The sequence below is a fragment of the Penaeus japonicus genome, unplaced genomic scaffold (genome assembly GCF_977035675.1).
Source record: "Penaeus japonicus unplaced genomic scaffold, GWHDUDI00000001_assembly GWHDUDI00000022, whole genome shotgun sequence".
NCBI lineage: Eukaryota > Metazoa > Arthropoda > Malacostraca > Decapoda > Penaeidae > Penaeus > Penaeus japonicus.
The window spans coordinates 22,952,087-22,962,086 of NW_028234424.1; the positions used below are offsets into that span (position 1 = coordinate 22,952,087).

Below are 10,000 nucleotides of genomic sequence, written 5' to 3' on the forward strand. Positions count from 1 at the left end.
AGGGGAATGAGTTAGGGGACAGAGCGAAACGAGTTAGAGGAAAATGGGGAATGAGTTAGGGGGGAAAGAGCAAATGAAGCATGGGGAAAAGGGGAATGAGTTAGAAGAAAGGGAGAATGAGTTAGGGAAGAAAACGGGGAATGAGTTAGGGGGGAAAGAGCGAATTGATGTTAGAAGGGGGAAAAGGGGAATGAAGTTAGCGGAGAGAAAAAGGGGAATGTGGTTAGGGGGGAAAGAGCGAATGAGTTAGAAGGAAAAGGGGAATGAGTTAGGAATAGGGGATGAGTTAGGGGAGGAAGAGCGAAATGAAGAAAGGGGGAAAGGGGGAATGGATAGGGGGGCATGAGCGAATGAAGATGGGGAAAAGGGGAATGAGTTTGGGGAGAAGAGCGAAAGAAGGCAAAGGGGGGAAGGGGAGTGAGTTAGGGGGGAAAGAAGGCGAATGAAGAAGGGAGGCAAAAGGGGATGAGTTAGGGGGGCAGAGCTGCTGAAGAAGGGGGAAAGGGGAGGAAGGAGTTAGGGAGGAGAGGACGAATGAAGAAGGGCAGAGAAAAGGGGATGAGTTAGGGGGGACAGAGCGATATGAAGGTAAGTGGGGCAGGACGAGGGAATGAGTAAGGGGGGAAGAGGAAATGTCGAGGGATGAAAAGGGTGTAATGCGTTCGGGGGGAAAGAGCGAATGAGAGGGGGGGGTGGAAAGGGGACTGAGATAGGGGGGGGAAAGAGGCATGCAAGAAGGGAGAAAACGGGGTATGCGTTAGGGGGGACGAGGATGAAGAAGGGTGGAAAGGGGAATGAGTTTGGGGGAAACGTGGATGAGTTAGGGGGGGAAAGAGCGAATGAAGAAGGGGGGAAAGGGGAAAGAGTTTAGTGGAAAAGGGGCATGAGTAGTGGGAGAAAAGGTGCTGGAGTTCGGGGAAAAGGGGACTGGGAACGGGGAAAAGGGGAATGAGTTAGGGGGAAAAGGGGAATGAGTTAGGAGGTGGGATAAAGGGGACTGAGTTAGGGAAAGATAGCGAATGCGAAGGGGGAAAGGGGGCATGAGTTAGGGGGAAAAGGGGAAGAGTTAGGGGGGACAAAGATCTGGAATGACGAGGGTGAAAGGGGAATGAGTTTGTAAGTTGGGAAACGGTGAAAGAATATTGGGACCATAGCGACCTGCCGAAGGGAGGAACGGGGAATGAGTAGGGGAACGAGTGAAGAATGAAGTGTCCCCGGGGCATCAGAGTTAAGGGTGGCACGAGTCATGCAAGAAGGGGGAAAGGGCATGGATAGGGGGAACAAAGGGGAAAGGTTTAGGGGTGAGGGAAGGAGACAGCGTCGAAAGAAGAACTAAAGCAAGGGAGGGGGAAAAGGGGAATGAGTTAGGGGGAAAAAGGGGAATGAATTAGGGGGGAAAGAACGTGGATGGAGAAGGGGAAAAGTGGGGGGGTGGGGGGGAAAATAAATTTGGAAAATAGTTAGGGGGAAAAGGGAATAGTGTTAGGGGCAAAAGGGGTATGAGTTAGGGGGGAAAGCAGGTGAATACAGAAGAGGGGAGGGAAAAAAAGGGGAATGAATGGAGGTGGGAGAAGAAAGAGTGGATGAAGAAGAAGGGGGAAAAGGGGAAGGGGTTAGGGGGAAAAAAAGAGGGAATGAAAGAACGGGAGAAAAAGGGGAATGGAGTTAGGGGGGAGAAAGAGTGAATGAAGAAGAGGGGAAAAAGGGGAATGCGTGAGTGGGAAAGTGCGGAAGAAAAGAGCGAATGAAGAAGGGGAGGGAAAGGGGGAATGATATAGGGGAAAAGGGGACTGAGTAGGGGAAAAGGCGATTGAAGAAGGGAGAACAAGGGGGAGGGATTGAGGAAATGAGTTAGGGGGGAAAGGAGTGAATGAAGCAGGGGGAGAAAAAGGGAAAACAGGGGGAATGGTTAGGGGGAAAAAGGGGGAATGAGTTAGGGGAAGAGCGAATGAAGATGGGTAGGGAAAGGTGAATGGTTATGGGGGGATAGAAGCGATTCGAGAAGGCGTGGAAAGGGGGAAATGAGTTAGCGGGGAAAAAGAGCGAATGAAGAAGCGGGGGGAAGGGGAAAGAGTTAGGGGGGGGGAAGAAGCGATTGCAGAAGGGTGGAAAGAGGAATGAGATAGGGGGGGAAAGAGCGATTGAAGAAGGGGTGGAAAGGGGGAATGAGTTAGGGGACACGAGCGAATGAGAAGGGGGGAAAGGGGAGGAAAGAGTTAGGGGTAAGGGGAATGAGTTCGGGATAAGAGCGATGGAAGAAGGGTTTGAAAGGGGTGGGAATGAGTTAGGGGGAAAAGAGCGAATGAAGAAGGGGGGAAAGGGGAGATGGTTCGGGGGGAAAGGAGCGAATGAAGAGGGGGGAAGGGGGACATGTCGTTAGGGGGATAGAGCGAATGAGAAGGGGGGGAAAGGGGAATGGTTAGGGGGGGAAAGAGGAATGAAGAAGGGAGAAAAGGGGAATGAGTTAGGGGGGGAAGAGCGATTGAAGAAGGGGGGAAAGGGGAATGAGTTAGGGGGAAAAGAGCGAATGAAGAAGGGTGGAAAGGGGAATGAGTTAGGGGGAAAAGAGCGAATGAAGAAGGGGGAAAAGGGGAATGAGTTAGGGGGGAAAGAGCGAATGAAGAAGGGGGGAAAGGGGAATGAGTTAGGGGGGAAAGAGCGAATGAAGAAGGGAGAAAAGGGGAATGAGTTAAGGGAGGCAAAGCGCGAAGCAAGAAGGGGGGAAAGGGGAATGAGTTAGGGGGGAAAGAGCGAATGAAGAAGGGGGGAAAGGGGAATGAGTTAGGGGGGAAAGAGCGAATGAAGAAGGGAGAAAAGGGGAATGAGTTAGGGGGGAAAGAGCGAATGAAGAAGGGGGGAAAGGGGAATGAGTTAGGGGGAAAAGGGGAATGAGTTAGGGGGAAAAGGGGAATGAGTTAGGGGGAAAAGGGGAATGAGTTAGGGGGGAAAGAGCGAATGAAGAAGGGGGAAAAGGGGAATGAGTTAGGGAGGAAAAAGTGAATGAAGAAGGGGGAAAAGGGGAATGAGTTAGGGGGAAAAGGGGAATGAGTTAGGGGGGAAAGAGCGAATGAAGAAGGGTGGAAAGGGGAATGAGTTAGGGGGAAAAGGGGAATGAGTTAGGGGGGAAAGAGCGAATGAAGAAGGGGGGAAAGGGGAATGAGTTAGGGGGAAAAGGGGAATGAGTTAGGGGGGAAAGAGCGAATGAAGAAGGGAGAAAAGGGGAATGAGTTAGGGGGGAAAGAGCGAATGAAGAAGGGGGGAAAGGGGAATGAGTTAGGGGGGAAAGAGCGAATGAAGAAGGGGGAAAAGGGGAATGAGTTAGGGGGAAAAGGGGAATGAGTTAGGGGGGAAAGGGGAATGAGTTAGGGGGGAAAGAGCGAATGAAGAAGGGGGAAAAGGGGAATGAGTTAGGGGGGAAAGAGCGAATGAAGAAGGGGGAAAAGGGGAATGAGTTAGGGGGGAAAGAGCGAATGAAGAAGGGGGAAAAGGGGAATGAGTTAGGGGGAAAAGGGGAATGAGTTAGGGGGGAAAGAGCGAATGAAGAAGGGGGAAAAGGGGAATGAGTTAGGGGGAAAAGGGGAATGAGTTAGGGGGGAAAGAGCGAATGAAGAAGGGGGGAAAGGGGAATGAGTTAGGGGGGAAAGAGCGAATGAAGAAGGGGGAAAAGGGGAATGAGTTAGGGGGGAAAGAGCGAATGAAGAAGGGAGAAAAGGGGAATGAGTTAGGGAGGAAAAAGTGAATGAAGAAGGGGGAAAAGGGGAATGAGTTAGGGGGAAAAGGGGAATGAGTTAGGGGGGAAAGAGCGAATGAAGAAGGGGGAAAAGGGGAATGAGTTAGGGGGGAAAGAGCGAATGAAGAAGGGGGGAAAGGGGAATGAGTTAGGGGGAAAAGGGGAATGAGTTAGGGGGAAAAGGGGAATGAGTTAGGGGGAAAAGGGGAATGAGTTAGGGGGAAAAGGGGAATGAGTTAGAGGGAAAAGAGCGAATGAAGAAGAGGGGAAAGGGGAATGAGTTAGAGGGAAAAGAGCGAATGAAGAAGAGGGGAAAGGGGAATGAGTTAGAGGGAAAAGGGGGATGAGTTAGGGGGAAAAGGGGAATGAGTTAGAGGGAAAAGGGGAATGAGTTAAGGGGAAGAGGGGAATGAGTTGGGGGAAAAGAGCGAATGAAGAAGGGGGGGAAAAGGGATGAGTAAGGGGGAAAAGGGGAATGAGTTAGAGGGAAAAGAGCGAATGAAGAAGAGGGGAAAGGGGAATGAGTTAGAGGGAAAAGGGGGATGAGTTAGAAGGAAAAGGGGAATGAGTTAGAAGGAAAAGGGGAATGAGTTAGAAGGAAAAGGGGAATGAGTTAGAAGGAAAAGGGGAATGAGTTAGAAGGAAAAGGGGAATGAGTTAGAAGGAAAAGGGGAATGAGTTAGAGGGAAAAGGGGGATGAGTTAGAAGGAAAAGGGGAATGAATTAGGGATGGAAGGGAATGAACTCACTGAAAAGGGATCTAATTCACAAAAGGGGGGATATTACTCATTGAAAGGGAAATTAACAGCACTGAGAGGGGAAATAACTCACAGAAGGAAAGGGGAGATGTTAGAAGGAAAGGGGGAATTAGTTAGGGAAAAGGGGAATGAATCACAGAAAGGGGAATATGACTCAGAAGTGAATTAAAGGAAAGGGAAATATCTTAAAAGGGAAAAAGGGGATGAGTTAGGGGGAAAAGGGGAAATAACTCACAGAATGGGGGATATGACTCACTAAAAGGGGAAATAACTCACTGAAAAGGGAAATAATTCACAGAAGGGGGATATGACTCACTGAAAGGGGGATATGACTCACTGAAAGGGCAATTAACTCACTGAAAAGGGAAATAATTCACAGAAGGGGGATATGACTCACTGAAAGGGGGATATGACTCACTGAAAGGGCAATTAACTCACTGAAAAGGGAAATAATTCACAGAAAGGGGATATGACTCACTGAAAGGGCAATTAACTCACTGAAAAGGGAAATAATTCACAGAAGGGGGATATGACTCACTGAAAGGGCAATTAACTCACTGAAAAGGGAAATAATTCACAGAAGGGGGATATGACTCACTGAAAGGGGGATATGACTCACTGAAAGGGCAATTAACTCACTGAAAAGGGAAATAATTCACAGAAGGGGGATATGGCTCACTGAAAGGGGGATATGACTCACTGAAAGGGTAACTAATTCACTGAAAAGGGAAATAACTCACAGAAGGGGGGATATACCTCACTGAAAGGGCAATTAACTCACTGAAAAGGGAAATGACTCACAGAAGGGGGGTATGACTCACTGAAAGGGGAATTAACTCACAGAAGGAGTGATATGACTCACAGAAAGGGCAATTAACTCACTGAAAAGGGAAATAACTCACAGAAGGGGGGATATGACTCACTGAAAGGGTAATTAACTCACTGAAAGGGGAAATAACTCACAGAAGAGGGGGATATGGTTCACAAAAAGGGTGATTAACTCACTGAAACATATATCAACGTACAGGAGGGGGAATTAACTCATATAAAGAGGTATCTCTTATGTAAAGAGGACTTCACTGACATAAAGGGGAATAGTTCACAGAGCGGGGCATTAACTCACAGGAAGGAAAATAAATTCACAGAAATGAGATTCAACTTACAACCAGGGAAGAAACAAAAAATCATATTCGTAGTAGTCAAAGGAAAAAAAAATCAAAGAAATCCAAACCCTTCCAAAGGAGGTGCAAGCGCTTACTTATTGCAAGGATTGTTGACCATGGCTGAGCCGATGTTCTGGTCCATGAAGAACAGCATGGAGAGTGAGAAGCCGAGGCCCATGCACGCGAACACAGCTGGGACCGGCAGGCTGTAGAGCGGCGCCAACTTGAACACGTCGTAGCTATCATCGTAGCGGAAGTGCTCCACTGTCGAACGCGAAAAAATTAGTAAATTCTTGAATTTTTATTTATGGCCGATTTAAGTATTTATTTATTTTTGTTTGGGGGTGGGATTTCTATTCTTGGTTTTGTGTTTTTTTTTTTTCAAATAAAAAAGGAAATAGTTATTGTTGGAAAGAAAAACAAAAAACATAGTTTGAGTAGAAACACTATTAGGTAACTAAAAATTTTGTGATGGGTACTGTATGTCAGCACCTGTCACATTACTACAACCAAAGTAATAAAACTAAGCTAAATTAATTATAGTCAAGCAAATCGAAACCATTAAAAGAAAGATTATCAACTAAATCTGAACTAAACATAAAACAGCAAAATCTAAAAACAAAAACAAAAAAAGCGACGAAGGCCTCCATGGGCGGCCATGTTGTCCACTCAGCGCCTCATGGAAGTGTTAATGTCTAGTCTGCATTACGTAGCATAACATGGCTCCGCCCACGCCACGCCCACACCCCGCCTAGCCCCTCGTCGAGCCCCGCCCCCTCTCACACGACACAGGTGGGCTGCGGGCGAGACAAGCAGGGCGGAGATGTGCCAGGGGAAGGCAAGGGCAGGGGCGTGGGTGAGGGGCACGTCATCGCTAGGGAATCAGCGGCACTGTAGGAGGCAGGTGCAGAAACCGTCGTGGGTGGGCTGGACAGCACGCCCACACGCCCACGGCTGAAGCATAATGCCAGAACTTACTCTCATTCTTAACTGAAACAAAAGGAAAATACGAACAAAAATAAGAAAAGGATGCGTGATTCGGGGGCACTTGGTGACATGGGAAAAAAAACGAACAAAGCGAAACTAAAGAAAATATGGTTGGCCACTATTCACATGCATGCTATTGCCATCGCTCGTTCTCTGTTTTCCTGCGTTCTCTCTCTCTCTCTCTCTCTCTCTCTCTCTCTCTCTCTCTCTCTCTCTCTCTCTCTCTCTCTCTCTCTCTCTCTTTCTTTCTCTCTCTCTTTCTCTCTATTACTCTCTATCTCGCTTATACACGCGCTCATATACTCACTCATTTACACAAACTCGCTCACACACACACACACACACACACACACACACACACACACACACACAGACAGACACACAGACAGACACACACACAATACTCCTTCCTCTCTCTCTCTCCCTCTACCCCCCCCCTCTCTCTCTCTCTCTCTCTCTCTCTCTCTCTTTCTATCTCTCTCTCTCTCTCTCTCTCCCTCTCTCTCTCATGCAGAATCAAACGCATGAACGGACACTCGTTTTCTGTGCAACTCTCTCTATCCATTTTGAATACTCTCGGTCTCTCTAGATATCTCTCCGTGCTCTCTTTCTCTCTTGCTACTTTTTATTCCATTTTCTCTCGCTTTTTCCCTTTTTCGCTTTTATATTCTCTCGTCCTTCCTTTGTCTCTTTTATGCTCTCTCGTACTGTCTAACACAGAAACACATATGGGTGCAGGGAGAGTTTAAATATACATTAAAGTAAGACAACAATTATAAAAACGATGAAAGAAAACTGTACAAAAAAAGAGTATCGAAAAATTACATATAACTACATATCTATCTTCTTGAAAGTCAAGGAGAGAAAAAAAACAAAATAACAAAAACATCTTGCATTGTAAAGCATTGTGTAATTAGTAGTGGTTCAGTCAAGTGCCTCAGTTAACAGAAAATGGTTCAGTCAGTGTCTCGTTGGTTCGGATACAGTGGTGTATATCGTCGCTTTTGTTTATTCTGAAACTGTATTACTCCATCTATTCACTAAAAGCAATATACTAAATAGTCAGTGTCAGTTTTATTGAATAGTATGTGGGGTCTGTTCATTGTCGTGTAGTAATGTTGGGTCCAATGAAAACTGTTTGGCTTGGTAATTACTAGGGGCTAGGAATATCAGTCTGCATGAACGTATTTACAAAGTACAAATATAATCATGGTCTAAGGCCACGTTCTATATCTAGCCATAATGCTGTTGCTTTTTCTTCCCTCCCCTCTTTTCCTTCTCCTCTTCTCTTTTTCCCTATCTAACTTTTTTTTCCTTCTCTTACTCCTCCTCATGAATCTCTATCTACTTCCCTCTCCTCTCATAACTTTTACTAATCCTCATTACCCATCACTTTCTTCTTTATGCTCTATTCTTTCTATTTCTCCTCCTCCTTTACTCCTAATCATCTTTCCAGTATTCATGTTCTTCCTATTCCTCCTTACTCTCCTCCTCTTCATATCATCTACCTTTTCTTCCTTCCCGATCATATTCATACTTCTACTCCCTCTCCTCCTCATTACCCTATATCCTTTCTTGGCCCCCTATTCCTCCTCCTCAATGCACTTTTTCCCTCCTTCTTATCTTCCTCATCCCTCCCCTCCTCCTACTTATTACCCTACAGCATTTTTCCCCTTCCCTTTATTTCTCCTTCTCCTTCTTCCTCTCCTACCCCTCCCAATTTTCCTCTACACTTTTTCCTTCCTATATTCTTCCTCTTCCTCTTTCCCCTATTCCTGCTCTTCCTTCCCCTATTCATCCTCCACCTCTTTCCCCTATTCCTCCTCCACCTCTTTCCCCTTTTCATCCTCCACCTCTTTCCCCTATTCTTCCTCCACCTCTTTCCTCTATTCCTCCTCCTCCTCCTCCTCCTCTTCCACCTCCTCCTCTTCCACCTCCTCCTCTTCCACCTCCTCCTCTTCCACCTCCTCCTCTTCCACCACCTCCTCTTCCACCACCTCCTCTTCCACCTCCTCCTCCTCCTTCTCCTAAGCACTCACGGTCGACGTCCCTGAAGATGTATGAGCCGATGAAGGAGAGGACGATGACGGCCACCGGGAGAGCGTAGTCTGCGAGAGCCTCCCTCTTGTTGGCGTTCAGGTAGGGTCTGGAGGGAACAGGGACAGATGTCAAGAGAACCTGTGTAGGCTGACGGTAGCATTAGGTAAAGCACAGGATTATGTTGACTTATAAGAAGAACGGAAGGAGAGAGACGAACAGAGCGTGGAGATTAAAAGGTTGGTGTTTGCGTGACGCTGCTGTTCGACTCGTGGGAATGGAGGGCGTTTGAGGAGAAACACTCACGTCTTGTTGAAGTTGTACAGCATGACGCCGAGCCACAGTGTACCGAACATGAGCAGGAGATAAAGGATGGAGTTTTCACGCTTGCACACTTCGTCTACGAGCGTGAGGGTGGCGTTGGGGTCGTGGTGAGGCCCCGAGACTGTGGGCGTGTACACGTCAGAGTGATTTCCGAGGACGCTGTAAGCAGTCCCGTTTAAGCTGGAGGTTTGGTTCAAGGAGTCGGTACTGTTCAGTCCGCCTTGGCATGCCGGACTGTAGTAGTTGGATCTGAAGTCTGTGAGGGCAGAAGGAACGAGAAATGTCTTTGAAATAAATGCTGGGATGAAGATTTGCAAGCTTTGGGTAGAAACTTAATTTGCATCGCACATTCTAGGCACTTTTTCCAATTAAGGGACGGTGATACATCTTCCTTTATGTAAATGTATATATACACACACACACACACACACATATATATATATATACATATACATATACATATATACATATACATATATATATATATATATATATATATATATATATATATATATATATATATATAATTGTACCCGAAAACAAACAAAAAAATAAAACAAGTTCCCCCTAACCAAAACACACACACAAATACCCGGCCGTCCCCCCCAAAGAAGAAAAAAACTCTGGGTTCCTTACTCTTACTGACGTCGTTGAAGGCATCGTTGCAGAAGGCGATGGAGATGAAGAGGGCGAAGATCTCCTCGGTGGACCGCGTAGACCAGCGCATCAGCCGCGAGACGTCGAACAACGAGTAGATCACCAGGAAGAGGCTATTCCACAGTCCCACCGCGCAGTACATCGCATTGAAGTCTAATTTGAAGTCCTCGCAGATGTAGAATATGACTGTGGAGGTTAACGATAAGGTCAAGAGAGGGCCGGTAACATGGAAAAGATAACAGAGTGAAGGGGAGATAAGTGTGGGCGAGTAAAGGCCAGGAAGTTGCGGAGGAAATCAGTAGTGTGTTAAGCCAGGGGTTCCCAACCTCTTTGTTCCTTTGTAA

At 46.8% G+C, this 10,000-nt stretch overlaps 1 protein-coding gene across 7 annotated transcripts in view; it reads right to left on the reverse strand.

Annotated features, from left to right (window-relative positions):
* Positions 1-10,000, reverse strand: part of LOC122243067 (solute carrier family 4 member 11-like) — a 640,383-nt gene that overhangs the window by 5,806 nt on the left and 624,577 nt on the right. For all 7 annotated transcript variants that reach the window (XM_086549597.1, XM_086549591.1, XM_086549593.1 and 4 more), the window contains 4 exons: positions 9,636-9,842; positions 8,982-9,255; positions 8,678-8,784; positions 5,747-5,915 (listed from right to left, as the gene is read on the reverse strand). In XM_086549597.1, the coding sequence (XP_086405723.1) occupies positions 5,747-5,915; positions 8,678-8,784; positions 8,982-9,255; positions 9,636-9,842 (757 nt within the window). The remainder of the gene's footprint in view (positions 1-5,746; positions 5,916-8,677; positions 8,785-8,981; positions 9,256-9,635; positions 9,843-10,000) is intronic.